Source organism: Desmodus rotundus, chromosome 3 (genome assembly GCF_022682495.2).
Source record: "Desmodus rotundus isolate HL8 chromosome 3, HLdesRot8A.1, whole genome shotgun sequence".
In the NCBI taxonomy this organism is placed as follows: Eukaryota; Metazoa; Chordata; class Mammalia; order Chiroptera; family Phyllostomidae; genus Desmodus; species Desmodus rotundus.
In genome coordinates, this window is record NC_071389.1 from 22,779,681 (window position 1) to 22,798,692 (window position 19,012).

At 44.8% G+C, this 19,012-nt stretch overlaps 2 protein-coding genes across 4 annotated transcripts in view; both read left to right on the forward strand.

Moving 5' to 3' along the window:
• Positions 1-11,346, forward strand: part of LOC112299351 (protein argonaute-1) — a 38,139-nt gene extending 26,793 nt beyond the window's left edge. For all 3 annotated transcript variants that reach the window (XM_024554569.3, XM_024554570.3, XM_045190828.2), the window contains 7 exons: positions 157-316; positions 492-582; positions 1,598-1,792; positions 3,527-3,661; positions 4,505-4,606; positions 4,943-5,142; positions 5,388-11,346. In XM_024554569.3, the coding sequence (XP_024410337.1) occupies positions 157-316; positions 492-582; positions 1,598-1,792; positions 3,527-3,661; positions 4,505-4,606; positions 4,943-5,142; positions 5,388-5,496 (992 nt within the window). In that variant the 3' untranslated portion in view covers positions 5,497-11,346. The remainder of the gene's footprint in view (positions 1-156; positions 317-491; positions 583-1,597; positions 1,793-3,526; positions 3,662-4,504; positions 4,607-4,942; positions 5,143-5,387) is intronic.
• Positions 11,347-15,865: 4,519 nt separating this feature from the next.
• The window catches only part of LOC112299352 (protein argonaute-3), a 118,424-nt gene continuing 115,277 nt past the window's right edge, over positions 15,866-19,012 (forward strand). The window contains exon 1 of the mRNA XM_024554572.4: positions 15,866-16,188. Coding sequence (XP_024410340.2) covers positions 16,170-16,188 — 19 coding nt within the window. The 5' untranslated portion in view covers positions 15,866-16,169. The remainder of the gene's footprint in view (positions 16,189-19,012) is intronic.

A 19,012-nucleotide genomic window follows, 5' to 3' on the forward strand; every position in this document is an offset into this window, starting at 1 on the left:
TAAACTTAATCACTAGGTAGTAAACACTGTAAGATTAGGGGCCCTGTGTGTTTCTGGTCACCAGTGTGGTCCCTAGTACCTCATGTACTTCCTGGATCTCATAGGCATCCATGAAGTATCTGTGAATGCGCTAATCACTCCTCTCCCTGCTCGTAGCTGAGGTGAAACGTGTTGGAGATACACTCTTGGGGATGGCTACGCAGTGTGTGCAAGTGAAGAACGTGGTCAAGACCTCACCTCAGACTCTGTCAAACCTCTGCCTGAAGATCAATGTCAAACTTGGTGGCATAAACAACATCCTAGTCCCACACCAGCGGTATGAACTCTATTGCCCACTTGCCCTTTTCAAGCAAGGTACCATTCTGGGGATTGATGGAAAGATAGGACCCCGGCCTGGCAGAGTGAGTCGGGCACAAGGGAGAGATGACCAAAGTGGGTGCCAGGAAGGGAAGACGCACCTCCTCACCATTTATTTTCTCTTCTTTGTTCAGCTCTGCAGTCTTTCAACAGCCAGTGATATTCCTGGGAGCAGATGTTACACACCCCCCAGCAGGGGATGGGAAAAAACCTTCTATCACAGCAGTGAGTTACACTCTCCGACTTCCTCAGATGGTTCTCTTAGCTCTGAGCTCCCAAGACGACACATTCCCTTAGCTCTAGCACTTGACCCTTCATAAGAACTTTTACATCCAGCTGATCATCCCCATTAACCACTCCCTTGGTGTCTTCATAAAATTAACTGTATGATGTCTTCTTTTTTCCCCCAGTGAGAGCAATGGGTGTATAGGCTGTGGCCAGAGACTTGGCCCAGTCTCCATCACTCCTGCCCCGTGTTTAAGCATTTCTTTCTCTCCCTGCCCACTTTTGGGATTTGGTAGTGACCTATCTCTTTTCTGAAATCCCTTTGAAGGGAGTTACTTAGTTGCTGAGACTGTCCTTTCCTCTTTCCCATTCCTACCCCTGATCCACCTAGTAGATTAGTTATCTCTCTTATCCCTCTCCTAACTTCTCTGCTCCCTGTCCCCTAGGGGCTTCTGAATTGCTGGAGAGATCAGGCCTTCCTTCCCACTTCTATTTCCCACATTTCTCTAGGCAGACTGGGATGCAGGGAAACCCTATACTATGCATATCCCTATTTTTCTTGTGGCCAAATATCTTAGGCTCTGGCCACTGTCCCCTTTGAAAATGATGTTACTCTCGCCACCTGCAGGAACAATTTTCACTGTGGTTCCTGGGTAGATTAGCACTTGAATGAAAAAAAGACAAACTTGTGGCTAAGGGGTAGGGAAATCAAACTTATTAAGGACCTTCTGCGGGATAGACCTTGTGCAGGGTGCTTTATATGTACTATAACAGCACTGCACAAAGGGGTGTTCTTATTCTTATCTCCATTGGAGAGGAGGAGAAAGATCAGATGGATTGAGTAACTTCAACATGTGTGATAGAACAGAGATTGAAACCAGGACTCATTGAATCCAAAGCCCTACTCATTTGGTGACATAGTTTTCTTTCTGAGAAGCCTTTGCCCAAACCCATAGCCTGATGATGTTGGGTGGGTGGAGTTTCTAGGAGCTCATCCTGCTTCTCTGATTGTCAGGTGGTAGGCAGTATGGATGCCCACCCCAGCCGTTACTGTGCTACTGTACGGGTGCAGAGACCTCGGCAGGAGATCATCGAAGACTTGTCTTACATGGTGCGTGAGCTGCTCATCCAGTTCTACAAGTCCACCCGCTTCAAGCCTACGCGTATCATCTTCTACCGAGATGGGGTTCCCGAAGGCCAGCTCCCTCAGGTAGGGCCCACAGTAGGTGGGTAAAATCTTCATATTGAGGCCACAGGGCCTAATGCTAGCAGAAAGTACTGCTACCTCTCCTAAGCTATTAGCACTTGGAACTTGGCTAGGTGGAAGGGGTTTAGGAGAAGAGATCACAACTGAGAGGTGGTCTGTACAAGCATGTGTAGACCTTTCTTCTTCTAACAGAAGACCCTCAGTGCCTGTTAGTAGTTGTTTCATGTTGGAACACAGATTCTTTACACCAGCGGTCCTCAATCTGCAGTGCGCGTCAGAGTCATCGGGAGGGCTTGTTAAAACGTTTTGCAGGGCTTACCCTTAGAATTTCTGATTTAGTGAGTCTAGGATGGGGCACTAGAATCCGTAGTTCTGACGAGTTCCTTGGTGATGCTGCTTGTCTGGAGGCCACTGCTGTTGATCTTTCTTCATCACGTTCCTTCTGTTCTTTCTGCCTGCCAGGGCTTCATATTTTGTTGTTTAAACTTGTAGACCGAAGTAGTGTCCTTGACTGCCATTCACTACTGTAACTACCGTTTACTGGGTACGTTTTATGTGCCACAAACTGTGCTAAGCACTTCACATGTGTTCTATTTAATGCTTACAGTAGCCCTATCAAATAGTAATTATTCCATTTGACAGATAGGAAAACTGGGGCTTGGAAATGTTAAGTGATTTCTTCAGTGTCACCCAAGCTGTAGGTGGTGGAACTGGGATTTATTTAGACAAATTGGTCTGGTTCCAAAGTCCACGCTATTAACCATTATGCTCAGTTTCCTCCAAGGCATCATCCAGTGTTTCCCAGAATACCAGATACATACATCATATCACTTTTCTGTTCAGAAATGTCTAGTTCACGTAGCCTTGGGTTAAAATTCAAACTGCTTAGCAAAGCAGTCAGCTATTATAAGCCCCTGCTAGGTTTTATATGCTTTACTTAATTATTTGTTTTAGTCTTCACAACAGCTTTGTGCAGCTGGTCTTACTAGTAACTTTAGTAATTATGGAGAAAATGAGACTTTAGAGGGGTTAAGGAACTTGCTCAAGGAACTACAATTAGATAAAACTTGGGTTTGAACTTAGTTTTAATCGATTGTCAATTCTACCCACTTTCTACCGTACAGTTTTGGCTCCTGATAACTGATATCCAGGGCCACAAGGCAACTATTGCCTATGGTTACTTACCTGTGGCTGCTTCTTTAGCTAGTCCATTTTCTTCTAATCCCGCCTCTTTGTAGGACAGAATTTATCTACTCCCTCTGCTTCTGTTTCTGAGCTATGTGACGACTCTTCTCTGGTCGTACCAACCTTGCCTGCTTTTGCAGGTCCCAGGGGAATTCCCACTATCCTCCTGATACTGAAAGTGACCTTACTTTGGGCATTGCGATTTTGGGCATTGGGATTTCTCTGTGAACCTTGGTTCTGTGTCTTGATTTAGGCCATAAAAAACAGGTAAGTGCTCTCTGCTGATGCCAAAACTCCTAGCCTAGGTTTTATAGGAACATCTTAGGTGAACTGCATATAAGGCTGATTTTGGCAGGATGGGCCCATCAGCTCTAATGGTTGTGTGTCAGCTTATAAAGGGAGACCTAGGGAAAAGCCATATTATGCATCTTGACTGAACTCTTCCTGAGTTCACTCATCTTTCTGAACTGAGGGGTTGCCGTTAGTTCAGAAAGATGAGTAAACTCAAGAGGAGCTGTATGCCCTTTGTCTCCCTCCTCACCCTTTGCCTAGATCCTCCACTATGAGCTGCTGGCCATTCGTGATGCCTGCATCAAACTGGAAAAGGACTACCAGCCTGGAATCACTTATATTGTGGTGCAGAAACGCCATCACACCCGCCTTTTTTGTGCTGACAAGAATGAGCGAGTGAGTGAGGGATTGAGGAAACCACCTATACCCTCATCCATGCTGTCTCCCTTCTCTTTTTCTTTAAATTAAAAAAAAATTTTCTTAGATTTCATTTATTTATTTTTAGAGAGGGGAAGGGAGGGAAAAAGAGAGGGAAATATCAATGTGTGGTTGCCTCTAGTGTGCCCCCTTCTGGGGACCTAGCCCACAACCCAGTCATGTGCCCTGACTGAGAATCGAACTGGCGACCCTTTGGTTCACAGACCCACACTCAGTCCACTGAGCCACACCAGCCAGGCCTGTCTCCCTTATCTTAATATGGAAAGAAGCCCTTGAGATAAAATCTGGGGATTTAGTCCTTGGCCTATTCATCCCCTCTGGCCCCTTCCCTCTAGCTCTTGTGGCCCTTCCTGTACCACTTCCTTCCCTTTATTCCCCCCTTCTCCCCTCCTTCCCTTATACTTCCTCTCCCTCCTCCTAGCTCCCTGGCCTATAGACCCCATATATAGACCAGCTCCCAGAGAAGGGAAAGGGAACTACCATTTATTGAACTTCTCCTATGTGCCAGACAATGTACAAGGCGTCTTCCTCACAGCAGCCCTGTGAGGTAGGTACTATTATTACCTCTAGTTTAACCTCAGAAGGTTAAGTGACTTGCTAAGATCACACAGCTAATAAATGGTGAAACTATCACTTAGAACACTGCTCTGTGTGACTTCAGAAGCCCATTATTTCAAGACCCAGTGCCCTCTGGGAACAGTGATCCTCTGGGATTCTGGCGGAGTCAGAGTAGAATTGAATTGGGGCCCTAGTTAGGGCCAGGCAGGTCTTGGGATCTTGGTTGTCTTTGTCTCTGTACAGATTGGGAAGAGTGGTAACATCCCAGCTGGGACCACTGTGGACACCAACATCACCCACCCATTTGAGTTTGACTTCTATCTGTGCAGCCACGCAGGCATCCAGGTAGCTGGGCTGTGTCCTGGGGTTTCCAGTGGGTTGAAAATTAGTTGATTATTAGCAGTACCTCTAGAATATATTCGTCATCACTGAGTGGCATTCAAATTAGGATTGCTCTCTTAAATAGAGTGTACCTTTTAGTGTACTTGAACAGAAGTACACTTTGGATATCTTAGGCAAATTGTCCATAAGAGGGGTTCTTTATGTCATAGGTGACTTTGTGTTTGCCTGTTTATGGGTGGGTCTTCCAACATAGCCATAATCTTAAACAGTGATCCTGTTCCTTATTATCAGCCATCCCCTCTGCCCAATCTGGGGCCCCTCACCTTCCTATCTTCCCAGGGCACCAGCCGACCATCCCATTACTATGTCCTTTGGGATGACAACCGTTTCACAGCGGATGAACTTCAGATCTTGACGTACCAGCTATGCCACACTTATGTACGATGCACACGCTCCGTCTCCATCCCAGCACCTGCCTACTATGCCCGTCTGGTGGCTTTCCGGGCACGATATCACCTAGTGGACAAGGAGCATGACAGGTGAGGCATGGGATCAGGCTGGCTTTCTTTTTGCTTCAGCCTCTGGTACCAGACCCTCCCAGCTTTCCTTGGGTAGAAGGAACGTGGGTATTGTTCAGTTTGGTGTCTCTGGTGTCATCTGCCAAATCTGGGTTGGATTTTTTTTTTTCTTAAGCCGGTATGGGAATTGGCACCCTAGGGTTGGGGGAAGGGATTAGCAGCAGCTCAGTTTACCAGGAAGGACTTCTTTCATTTTTCCTTTTCAGTGGAGAGGGGAGCCACATATCGGGGCAGAGCAATGGGCGGGACCCTCAGGCCCTGGCCAAAGCCGTGCAGGTTCACCAGGACACTCTGCGCACCATGTACTTCGCTTGAAGGCAGAAAGCTGTTACCTCACTGGATAGAAGAAAGTTTTCCAAGCCCCAAGAGCTGTGCTGCCCAAATCCAGAGGAAGCAGGGAGGAGGGAGGTGGAGTAGGGAGGAGCGCAGAAGGCCTTGTTTCCTTCTACAGATGGGGCAGAAGGGTGGGGAACAGGGCCAGTAAGCCAGAACACCAGCCAGAAATTTCTGATACTCACCTCATACCCCTCACCCCATCTTGTCACATCTGGCCCTGACCACTGGACCAAGAGGGGCAGCACCGGTGCCCACCATATACACAGGTGTCTCATGTGACTCACAGTGCTAAAGACTCATGCCTGACAGCTTGGTAAGGTCGGCTCTGCAGTCCTTCGGACGAAAGCTGGTAGGTTTGGGTTTGATACTTTAGATGGGAAAGTGAGGTACTTGAGAAAGTGGGTGGGAGGAGGGAAGGATTTTTTAGGAGCCTTAATCAGAAAAGGTCTAGATTTGTTTAAAAAGAAAAACGAAACCAGACCCAGATCAATATTTTAGGATACAAGATGTTTTGATGGGTTAAGTATCCACTTTGTAGGAAGGTTTTTTAATGCTAATGGTTGGTTGCTCCTCCCCCTGCCGCCACCCCCCCCCCCCTTTTCCTTATTCTTCTCTCTCCACCTTTTCCTACCCTACCTTATACCTCCTCCCTGATAAGACATCCAGCCCCTACTATGACTTAAGGCACTATGGCACTTAGCTCTGAAGTGACATGACCCTGTCTTCCTTCCGCCTGCTGGTGGGTAACCAGTGCCTTCCCTGTAACGGTAATGCTGCAGAACTGCAACCTTTTGTACCTTTCTTTGGGGGGATGGGGTGGGGGTGGGAGAGGAGGTAGGTAGGTGGGGAAGAAATACCCCTAACCCAACAAGCCTCCAGCCAGACCGCCAGCTATTTTGCATTTAAAGGAATTGACTTTCATATTCATTGAGCTTTTTAAAAGGTTACAACCTCAAGATGGTTAAAATCCATTGACATTTGCACTTTCAGACCTGACAAGTCTCTGAAGCTGCTGAGATGACTGGCTATACCTCCTTTCCTCCCTGTCCTCCCACCACCGTCCCGCCTGCCTGGGTCTGGAGTTACTTTCATAGCTTTTCTCACTCTTGGCTTATTTTTTCCCCAATGGTCAAGTCTCGTATGTTTCAATATTTCTTAACTGGGGTGTCTTAAAACAAACGATCCTTAGGTCTAAAATAAGAAAAAAGAGCAAAAACTAAATGTTATTTTTATACCATAACTTGAGTCTATTGCCAAAATCTGGATATCCCTCCAATGCCCAATGAGTTTACATCCCAGAAACATTGAGCCATTAGAAGGAACTATGTACCTGACTTGTTCTTTGGCCTGGCTGGGTAAGGGGCGGTTATCTCCCCAATGTGGGGCTCAGGCCCCATCTTTCCTCCGTGCAGAAAATACCTTTTTCTTGCTACAGCTCCCCCTCTGCACTGCCCTGCACTCTGTCCTGCAAGTGCGTCTTCCCCTTCCTCTGGGCTGTCCTCTGACACTGCGGCTCACCCCAGATTCCAGCGTGTCCCGTGAATAGGCTGGAGGATTTTGCTGCTCCCTATTGCTTCTGTTTACACAAATGAATTTTTCCTGGTTTCCCACTAGGGCATGTGAATGAGTGGCATGGGCTTTTTTTTTATTTGTTTGTTTGTCTGTTTGCCTGGATAGAAATGGGGTTTGGCTGTCTTGTAGAACTGGAAACGTACGGGGTTCTAGCTTGGTGCCTGCTGGCCTTAAGGCAAGGCCCCCTCTTTCTTTGACTGTTCATTTTCTCCTTTCCCACTGCTTGGGATGAGAACTTGCAGCTTCATTGTGGAAATTCCTCTTTTTGAGGAGCCTGGGCTTGGGTTTGCCCCAGTCTGGTGATAAAGCCATGACACTTTAGACCTAGTTCAGGCTTCGAGGCCAGTCGGAGGAGAGCTGGTCTGAATCTGGCCCTGTGCGGTTAAAGCTACCACTTTCCCTCCCCAGCCGCCCTTGTACAGACCCAGATTTGCTATGCAAAACAGTCACTCCCAGGTTCTGTTCTGGTTGGCTACTTTGTTCAGTAACTTCACAAAACATAGCACAAACATTGACTATGGAGGAAGGCATCAGGACTGTTGAGTAACTCTTCCTTTACTTTTTTCCTACTGGCTACAGCATTGGGTGCCCCATGGGCACAGCCCAGCTGAAGAACAGAATGGAGGGCTGTGGGAGGAGTTAGCTCACTGGAGAGCCTACATTCCTTACACAAGTGCCTAAAGAGAGTGATGCCAACACTCCATCTGCCCTGTCCATCGCCTTCATATACTGTCTACTTCGTGTTCAGTCACCCTTAGGGGAGGGGAGCTCTCTTGGGACAGTGGGCTCTGCATGTTCTCTTCTTGGGTGCATTTTGGGGCTAGGATCAGGGCATTATTCCTGAAGGGTCCAGTCATTCACCAGCATTTGCAATTATCCATAGGGAGCTGGTGGTAGCCACCTCCTCTCAGCGACAAGTTTGTGTTCTTTTTCTCTTTGCCTCACTCTCTCCAGTTGAGTTTGGAGCTGGGGCTCGAAATGTATTTTTTAGCCCTTTGGCATTGCACATGCCATTCAATAAATAAAAGCAAGAGAAGCAGCTTGGGCAATAGCAAGAAAATGACTTCTTGCTCTGGTTTTATTATTTTTTTAATCTTTGAGACTTGAAAAACAACCTTTGACCTTGAGGATTATTCTTGTTTGAAAGGTGGTGCATGCAGATTGGGAATTGGTGTTGGCAACAAGCTTTGGCTTTCTTGGATATGGTTTAGGTGGTGCTACTCACTTAAGCTCTGAGGAAGCACTGGATAACCCCAGCCTCATCTTTTTAGACCAGTCTCTTGCTCCTTTGTTCCACTCTTTGCCTTGCTTTTCCTCTTCTCTCTTTGCCTGGCTTCCTTTTTTCTTTTTCTTTTTTTTTTCTTTTCACTCAGCTTGCTTGCTGATCTGCCTGCCTGAAGATGAATTCTCTATATGGCTACAATGATCCCACTGTTAGCTGGCAAGGTCAGGCTTAGCTTTTTGGCTGCATAAGACCAAGAATCTGTTCCCCAAGCCCAGTGATATTCTCCTTGGGCTGGACTGCGCTTGAGCTTACAAAGGGGCTGAGCAGCAGGCCTGCCCAAATGGCATGAAATCGGGGGCTTCTGTCAACTTTGACACCTATCCACTCCTTGGAGTTGGTTTCTCTCATTGCTTTTCCTAGATCTAGTTCCATTTTTCTCTACCTTGGGCTTCCCTATCCTGAGAATCTGTTAGGATTGAGCTAATTAGGTATCCAGGGTTCAGTATTAGGGGATAGACATGAGGAAAGAAGAGAGTGATGGGAAGAGAATGGAGAGAATTTGGGGGGAAAAATGGGAAGGGAGAACACTGCTCATTGATCATTTTTCCAGTCCAGCCTGGGCCCTTGGGGGTTGAGGTGCTATTGCTTATATCTGGGGATAAGCCCGGTCTCCTATTGCTGGGAACTTTGGGTCAGAATAATACTGAAGAAGAAGGTACCTAAAGGCATAAAACCTCCCTAAAAAGCTCCTGGTTTTCACCTAGTAGATTGTTCTTCTTTGGCTAAGCTACAGTGTTCTTGGAGTTTTCTTTTTCTTGTCCAGAATTCTGTAAATGAGACTTAGCACCAAGATGGGCAGCCAAAGAGATATTTCTTAGCTGGCCCATGGAACATCTGCAATGTAGGTGGGGCAGGGTTTTAGACCTGGCATCATAAGTAACACAGAAAAATGGAACTTTTTTCCTCTTCAAGGTAGAAAGTCATCTCAAACTAGCCAAAATGCAGTTTTGGAAATTACATAGGGGGAAGCTATTTTTATTTATATTTATTGGGCCTAGGCCAATCCAGGATGGTAGCTGGGATGCCTTCCTTTTTAAAGTCTGATCATGGCAGGGATGTGCGGGGCTGTCTTTTCTATTTGGCCTTCTAAGCTGATTGGGGAGAAGGGAAGCTCCGGTTTTCTGTTTCCCCCATTTATTAGGACTTGCCTTCTCCCTGAGCAGGGAGAAGCTAGGTTGGTGCTTTCCTCTTACTCTACTCCTATTGACTTAGAACCTCTGGCTGTTGTTTGAGAGCCCAAGAATGGGAGTGGAGGGAATGGCTCAAAACAACAACAAAAAATCAGAATAAGGTGGGGAAGGCAGACTTCCTTTTTTAAAAAGGAAAATAAACTCCAAGGATTGTGCAAGTAAAGACAAGGTATCAAATGCACGGTGTCCCCTGGTATAGTAGCAATAAGGAAGAATGAAATGACTTTCTTGTGCACACAGTCCAACCTGAATGGTGTGTGATGTTGGCACTTAGCAGCCATCTGGTGGGCATGTGTGACTACTCTGGGTTTTACTTTAGTTTCTAAACTTTTTATCTTTCTCAAGTCCAGCATGGATAGGGAGATGTCCCTGGAGCCCCACAGCTGTGTACTTGTTTGCATTTGTTTCCCTTTGAGACTTGTGTTTGTGTCCTGCTTTGAGCTGTACCTTGTCCAGTCTATTATTGTAAAATTATCCCAGCAGCTGTAATGTACAGTTCCTTCTAAAGCAAGCAACAGCAGCAGCACAATTCCGTGTTTTATAAAGATATTGGTGGCTTCTGTTTCTAAAGTGCGGTCTCTCTCTCGCTCTCTCTCTTTTTTTCCTGTTGGCGAAGCGAACTGTTGGGATTAATTATATCTCTGATAAATTTTAAGCTAGGATAATTGATTGCTACAAGAGCAGAACCATCACTTCTAAGGGAGGAAAATGGACAAAACAAATCCCAGAGTGTTGAAACTGCAGATTGTATGTAATCATACTTCACAGGGCCTCCATTTATTCTTCAACAAACATGCAGAGTACTGTGTCCAGAAATATTGTTGGGAGAAAGGCAGGCACAATTCCAAAATGAGGAAGACTGTCCTTAAGGAGCCTAAAAGTTTGGTTGGGGTTATGAGTAGCCATATGGTCCCCTGGTACAGGACAGAGATGATGAGGGACTGAAACAAGGCTTATAAGGCTATAGCAATGAAGATAGGAAAGGGCAGATTTGAGGCACACTCAGGAGTTAGAATTAATAGGACTGAATGGATAATGGAAGGGGAAGAGAGGAGTAGAGGCTAATGACCACGTTTCCGCTTGAGCAATTGACTGTACTGGGACATTCTTCTAACCAAGATGTGAATAGAAAAGACTATAGAAGGAAGATGGTGAATTTTGAGAAGAAAGACAATTAGCCTTGTATAGACTGAGTTTTGAGGTTCCCATGGGGCAGTGAGGTTGAGGTTTCCAGTAAACAACTTATGTTTTGGTGCTCAGGGAAGACTACAAAACTGCAATTATAGATACGGGATTATAGATGATAGTTAAAGCCATAGGAATGAAAAAAATGGTTTAGATAACGAGTAGAGTGAGAGAAACATATACAACTCTAGGAAACAATGTGAGGGATGCGGAGAGGAAGCAGAGCCTAAGATAACTGTCAAATCACTAGTAGATATTTTGTATATTTTTGATTTAATGAGGTGGGAGAAAAGTCAAAAGAATGGAATAGAATCCAAGAAGGGCGTGATTAACAACATGAACTGCTACAGTGGGAAAGGGGTATATTTTTCTACTCAGTTTACCATCCTCCACCCCATCTTCTTTGAGATTTTAGAACTTTATGGTCATTCTCCAGTATTTCTTGAAAAGGAGCATTGGAAAAACCTAATTTAAATAAGGCTAAGACTAGGTCTTCCAAGCTGTTCACCACAACCGCCACCACCACCTCCAGCTTCCTCCTGTTTTCAGGAGATACTTGTAAAAGAATAAAATAAACAAGTCTAATTTTGTTCCTAACCAGTGTCATAGATGGTGTTCAGTGCATTCTACATCTACAGCACTTAGCAGCTTGCTCTATTTATTTTCATGACTTGTTTCCCTTAGAGCCTGTGAACTCCTAAAAAGCAGAAACTACATTCTATTCACTTTTGTCATCTTAGGGCCATAGCATATATTAAGGGGTTGATATTTGTGAACAGAATTGAAATGAGCTAGAAATCTGTGGTTTATAGTGTGGTGGTGGGGAATCAAGATGATACTGAGTGTACAGGATGGATTTAGCACTTCTAAATCTTCAGGTAAGCAGAAACTTAACCAGATTATCATCATCTTTTCTCATTCTCATCCCACCTTGGAGGTCCCATGGTCTTGTATTGTACCCTCAGCTGATGGCACAAATGTCGAGCATGTAAGCTCTGGCATTTCTCCCTGGCACTGTGAGAGCATTGCTGCTCTGTGGGGAGATTGCTTGGAGGACTCTGGCACAGAGCCCAGTGAGAAATTTTCAGCGGCAGCTAGTGTGTGCATAAGTGGGCCTAGCATTCCTCTGCAGGCCACATGTGATTTTTCAAATTTCGGAGGGAACCTGTGGACACCACCTGCCAGATTCCCTTGGGAGCAAATAATCCAGACCCATGCTCCTTTTCAGCAGCACGGTTTAGTGAGTTTAAGTGAGGTTGGTTAAACTGAGCAGATTGGAACACAGAGATTTTTTTCCCCCAATTGAAATAAGGCTTAAATTTATGACCCTTAATGAAACAAGTGAAGTATTTAGCAGAGCAAGTGGGAAGATGATCATTATGGCACTTTTTTTTTTTTTTGCCATAAATTCCCGTTTTTAGAAATGATTGATGTTACCAAAAAAAAAAAAAAAAAAAAAAAGGTTTCAGGATTAAATTAAATAGCTGTTGATCGCTAATAAAGAGAAAAATATGGTGGGAGCCCAAGCCTGACTTATCTGGTTCTGGAGCTCAAGATTTTTAGTTAAGGCTTGTCCTAGCACCCAGGCACATCTCTTTTCAGTATTGGTTGAGCAGTGTTCCCTCTGCCCTGTTAATTGGCAACATATATTTGTAGCAAGTGCTTGAGGAGGTGTTTTGTACAGTGTCTATTTACCTTATCTGCATTTTCACACCATTCATGTGAAGTAGTTTATCAGTTAACTTTGATTGCCTGTAACAAAACACCAGTTAAGTTGGCTTAAATAAGGGAACTTTCACATTACAAGAAGTCTTGATTTAATATGGTGGCTTAATGATAATACCAACAAACCAGGGTCTTGCAGGCTTTTTGCTCTGCTGTCCTGTGTTGGTTTATGCTCATCTGGTTCACCTCAGGGTCCCAAGATGGCTATTGTAATTCCAGGAAGGAAATGCTGACAGAACAATGTCTTGCAGAAGAGGGACTAATTTTTTTTCCCAATGTTTCTTTTAAAGTTAGAACATCCCTGGAAACCCCAGTAGATATGGCCTCATCTCATTTGCTAGAAATGGGTCACCTTCCCACTCCTGCCATTGGCAAAGCTAATGAGATCATCCATCCTGCCTGGCTGAGATTAAATCAGTGTTACCCTCTAAATCAGTGGATTAGAAAAACAAATCATGTCTCTTAGGCAAGAAAGAAGGAGGTAAGGGCTTGGATAAGTATCCAGCAGTGTCTGCTCTATGTAGGTCCTTTGGTGTTTACAGATGAGGAACATCAGGACAAGAGAGAATGACTTTAATAGGATCGGAGATAGTAGCGGAGGGTCTTCCGTGTCGGCTTTGACTGTCACTAAAGCCAGGATGTTTTATGTTATGTCCTGCTGCAGTACAAAGTACAGTTGACCCTTGAACAGCATAGGCTTATACTGCACAGGTTCCCTTATATATGGATTTTTTTTCAATAATTACATAGCTAGCCCTTTGTAGTCCCAGGTTTTGCACCTGCAGATTCAACCAAGTGCAGATCGAAAACAGTACTGTATTGTCAATCCCCAATTGGAATTCTGTAAATGTGGAGGGCCAACTGTACACATTGTTCTACATCATATAAGGAACCTGAGCATCCTTGGATTTTGGCATCCACAGGGACTCCTGAAAATAGTCCCTCAAGGATGACCATAGTTAAATTTGGGGAAGTCAAAAATTAATACCCAGGATTTTAACTACCTGGGGCTCAGCATCCGTAACCCCAATGTTATTAAAGGGTCAACTGTAGCTTGCTTTCTGCTATTTAAAAACTTCTGGTCTAGGAGAAGAGATTTGAACTCATTGCAACTAACTTCACCCTGTGAGAGGAGAGAATTCAATCCAGTTGCCCTCATCCAGTGGCATTTATCTAGCACAGGAAGCCTAGGAATGCAACATTCAGCGTGCATTGATTTCCTTGCCCCTGAGATTGCTGTACTATTTTACACTGCCTTCTGAGAGCAACCAGTGCCATAAGGGATAAGGGCAGAGTTTTAGCCTACTTCCTGAGCCCCAATCTTGGAGCCCACTTATCCACCTATCCCACAACTATTTATGGAATGCTGCTATGTGCCAGGCACTGGCACCGTTGTAGGCACTGAGGCTGTGACCGTTAACACGATGCACAAAGAGCCTCTTGTTTGCCCTTAAAAGCAGACTCATTTGGGAATGAGGTTATCCAAAACTAGGGTGTGTGTTTGGTTAAGAGCAAGCTTCATACAACTTTTGTTTCTGGTGGAATCATTCAATTTTTTTTTGCCTTTCCTCTTCCTGACATTACAGTTCATGATATTTAAGATGGGCTCACTCCAATGAGGTGGAGGTCATAGCAGAAGTAGATGGGAAGACGACATTGACATTTGTTACTCTGGATCTAATTAGAAGGTCCAAATCCTGCTTCATCAGTGTCAACAAAGAAGACAGTGGCCCACTTCTGGGGTCCATCACGATCACTATGTCTACTCTGGGAGACGCAGAAGCAGCCTGCAGTCCTTTAGGGGACAGTTCCAGAATTCGGGGTTGAAAGCGTGATAGAACCTTGCACAACAGTTGGTATTTACCCTGTTAGGCGCTCCTATAGACAGGGATTGAACATAATTTTGAAGATACCATGTTTTACCTGATGACAATTAATTTGACATTTTTAAATTGGAGAGGCATTTTCACTAAAAGGTGTAAGGATGGAAAGGAAGAAATGAGAGAAAGACTTGAAATCAGATATGGGTTTGAATCCAGTTTATGAAGTGTTTACAGGCACGTGCATCTATTAAGTGCTTTAAAATGGTAACAATAGTAACCATCTTAGTAAATAATACAAGAGTAATCAAATAACTACTTTTTAAATTCACTAACATTTAGGGAGGGTTTTCTTTGTGCTTTATGTACATTCCTTAACCTCACAACTCTAAGGTACATATTCTCTACATTTTTTAGATGAGAATGAAGCCCAGAGGCTCAGGTGACTGAAGTCCCACAGTGATTGGGGGAGGCGAGAGGGGACACACTTAGGATACTTTTTCTTCTTTGTCCCAAGCTTTTAAGAAAACGAATATACTTGATTTTTTTTTTTAAGTCTAACCATTACTGATGCGTAGGGACAGGGAAAAGTCATGAATCATTCCTGAGCCTGAATAAAATAGTATCACCAGTAAAGTCAACAAATAAGGACCTACTACCTGCCAGTTAATGTGCAGGTCCTGCTAATCTTAGAGTTTACATTCTACTGGGAGAGGGTTAACTAGTAAAAACAAGTTACAGATTGGGACAGAGTTATTAAGGAAAAACACTGTAATAGAAAAACGGGTGCCCATCATACCGGAAAAGCACTCAGGTAAGCTGAGGTAAAAGGCGGCAAGAGTGGAGGGAGGGGAGAGAGAGAGAGGATTCCCGACCAAGGGAAGGAAAAGCAGAGACGCCCCACGCCAGACAGAGGTGGCTCGCCGGTGCGGGGAGTGAAGCAGAGCAGTACAGGTGTACGAGTCTCGCCAAAGACAGGGTCCCCGTTACGCCAGGCGTTTTGGCCCTGGAAAGGAGTTCGGGTCTTCTCAGTGTGACGAATTGCTATTAAAGAATTTTAAACTTGAAAATTATTCGATCTGATCTTTGCCGGAATGTCCTGTTTCTTAATCATCTTTTCCCAAGTTAAATTGTACATTCCCCCCCCCCCCAAAAAAAAAATGGTCGTCAAAGCAACCCGATTGAGTTGATCAGCTGTGGCGGTTCCGTGCTCTCCGGTAGAGGAGGAAGAGCGTGGGGCCGCCCAAACTGGGCGTGGAGGGAAGAGTTCGGGAATGAGGGCGGCCCTCTCCGCTGCAAGTCAGGGCCCTGCACCTCCACCCGCCTCGCTCCAGGTAGGCTCTTCCCCGGAGAAGCCACACCGCCCTCCGCGACGTCACGTCGGGCAGGCACGGCTCCGCACCGGGGCGGTGCGAGGGGTGCGGCCCCTCCGGGTCGTCGCGGGCCGGCACCGCCCGCACCCGGCCTCACTAGCCGCAGGCTCCGCCCAGCCTCGGCGTCGGCCGCACGGACGTCGGGCGAGCCGGGGCAGCGGAACTGACGCCAGCGGGCTTCCGGGGGCGGCCCCCGGGGAGGTCGGCGGCGGAGCCGCAGTCCTGGAGGGGCAGTGGTAGCGTAAGCGCCTGCGGGCGACGCAAGTTCCGCGCCGAACTCACCTCTCCTTCCCTCACACTTCCTCCTCTCGCCTAGCCGTGTGCGGCCGGCGGCTCCTCCGGACGAAAGCTTTCGGAGTGCGGGCGCGGAGAAGGAGCTGTCGCCACCTCGCCTCGCGGCCAAGTGAGAGTGCCTGTCGCACCTCGTCGCCCCCCATCGCCGCCTCTTTGCCCCCAGTTGCGGGCGCCCTTCTCGCTCGAAGCACACCCCCCAGCTCCATGAATGGAAATCGGCTCCGCAGGTGAGTGTCAGAGCTGTTGGCCGGCTCAGTGGGGTGTCCCCGGAGCTTTGTCGCTCTTCAGCCCCGGCGCCGGTGTGCGAGGTGAACGCGGTCCGGGCGACTCTCCTTTCTGCCGGCCCCTCCTCCGCGCAGCCCCGCCGCAGTTTCCCGGAGCCACTGAGTAGGCGAAACTGCGGGGAGGGGACACTGCTTAAAGGATTAAAGTTTGGGGCTCTCTAGGCGATGTTATCCTTCCTGGAGCCATCGTTTTGTTACTCCGGTTGGAGATGTAACGGTGTGCGTATCCTTTAACCGGGTTGCGTGTCCCGTAGAGGCGCTTGGGCGGCCAGCCTTCTCCATTCCTTACCTCTTAAGGTAGTTAGGAAGATAGAGTGAGATAACAGATGAGAATTAAGCTTGGTTTTAGTGCAACGTCATCCCCGATTCTCTTCTGATGTTTGTGGCGGCGTAGGATATACAGGGTGTGGCAAAAGTAGGTTTACAGTTGTTGGTATGGAAAACAGTACAATGATTACTAAATAACCCAAGGATAAACTATATTTCGCGTACTCACCACTGTAAACCTACTTTTACTCCAGTATGTAGTTCCTGATGCTCTTAGAAATGTCCTTCCTATCAGGCTGGATCACTGTTTACATGAGGTGGATCCTAAAATTGCTGACAGTATTTTATTGTTTATTCTCTGGTCCCTAGAGAAGCGTTGTCATATTCCTGGAAATTCGGAATTTAAGAAAACCACTTTCTCTCCTTAGGAAAAACGGTAATCTTGAGAAAAACGGTAGTCTTGAGAAAAAAATCCAACTTGGGCAGTACTTATCTTAAAAGAAAACACTCTTTATGGTTCTAAAGTAATTAATTGAGGGACATAAAGTAGATGTTACATAATGGTTTGCTTTCCAAAGGATCACTCATACTTGGTATGTTAAATTTGAAAGTTTGCTTCATCCAGACTGTCACAAACGTATAAATTTTCAAAATATTGGGGGGGGGGCGCTTGTTACTAATGGTATAATAAGCCCTGAATTTCATATTTCGTTTTGCCAATTTGTGAAGTACCTGAATATGAGATAAGAAGAACTTACATGAAAGAAGCCGGTAACATAGTGATAACAGAGAATTTGTTGATTACGTTAAGAAGTATAATTGTCAAATACAAGCAAAAACAATCCAGTGGTAGAGGTAGGATGGGGAGTTTTATTATAAGTCTTAATGTATGGAATTTTCTCTAATCAATTTGTACCATTCTCTTTTGCATGCTCCATTTTTTTTCTTAATATCTTCTTAAAAAGGGAAAGTTTATCTAGATTGTGAAAAGTTTTAGACTGTCAATTTGTCATTGATTTGTGTTTTTCCGCAACTGTGTCCTGCCTTTGTTTTTTACTTTTGTTTTTTTTTAATTTTCTACTATACTATTAAGGGAATGTGATAATTTGTGGATATCGGTGATTTTTACATAACTATCCTGTTGTTAAGCCTAGAAAACAAAATGTGAAAGTTAAACTTTGTTAATCATTCTGAAACTTTTAAAGATATTTCAATTTTTTTTTCAGAAACATCTTTTCTCTATACTGTTCTAGTCTGGGTTTTTTTATATATGAAATTATGCCCAGTATGGACAACATCTTAGAAATTTTTCTGAAATCAAACCACCTAGTCAACTGGTCCAAGTAGCCAAGTATGATTCAGTAAATGCTACTATGAATTCTTGATCTAAGAATTGGACATCTTGAGATGCAAAGTGTATGCATAATTGACTGTAATCTCTAATGAAGATAAGTCATCATCAAAAACAAAATTTCATTCTTCCTGAAACTTACATGCAGTTGTTACGCTGAATATGGAATTGAAACTATGCAATGGGGGAAATGTGCAAGTAAGTTTTAAGTCAAGAATCTGCCGGATACATTTTTTGTCTTAAAATATTTTAGATGTAAATGTTCTCTAATTGTCTGTGAAATCAGTATTGGATCTTGGCTCTCCAATTCTTTTTAAGTTTTTCTTATGTATGGAGATTTTTCAGGAATCCTCTTAAGTTTATTTACATTAGAGACTTTAAATACAAATACTACATAATTGTTTCTTGATGAATCATTCCTCACTAAAAGTTTTATTTGTCTTTTCTTCCCTTTTGCATGAAACCTCTTAAGTGATTTTTAAGCGTGTTGTATACAAACTACTGACCGAGTACTATGTGAACTTTGATTTAACCAAAGCTGGCACAATTGTTTTGGTTTTTTTTCCTTAAGATTTTATTTATTTTTAGAGAGAAGGGAAAGGAGGGAGAAAGAGAAAAATTGATTGGTTTCCCCCTTCAAAGGCCTGGACCAGTCCCAGATTAGGATGGAACCTACAACCCAGTCATGTGCCCTAACTGGGAATCAAATCGGTGACTTTTTGGTTCGCAGGCTGGCACTCAATCCACTGAGCCACACCAGCCAGGGCTCTAGTCTGTATTTTTAAGTCAAGTCAGAATACTGTTTAGGGCCAATGGAATTGCACTTATCTACCAATGGAAGAAAAACATTTACTTTTATCTTAAATTATTGATATGCAAATCGATTTGACAAGTTTGGGAGGTGTCTTATACATTCATTGATTTTAGAGAGAGAGGAATGGGGGTGCAGCTTAGAAACATAGATTACCTCTTGTAAGGGCCCCAACTGGGGACTGAATCCTCAACACAGGTATGTGCCCTGATCAGGAATCGAACCCAGGACCTTTCAGTGCACACTGGACAAGGCTCCAACCTGCTGAGCTACACTGGCCAGAGCTCTTAGGTGTACTTTTAAGTTCATGTTTAAATAGTTGCTTTAGGGCTCTGCAT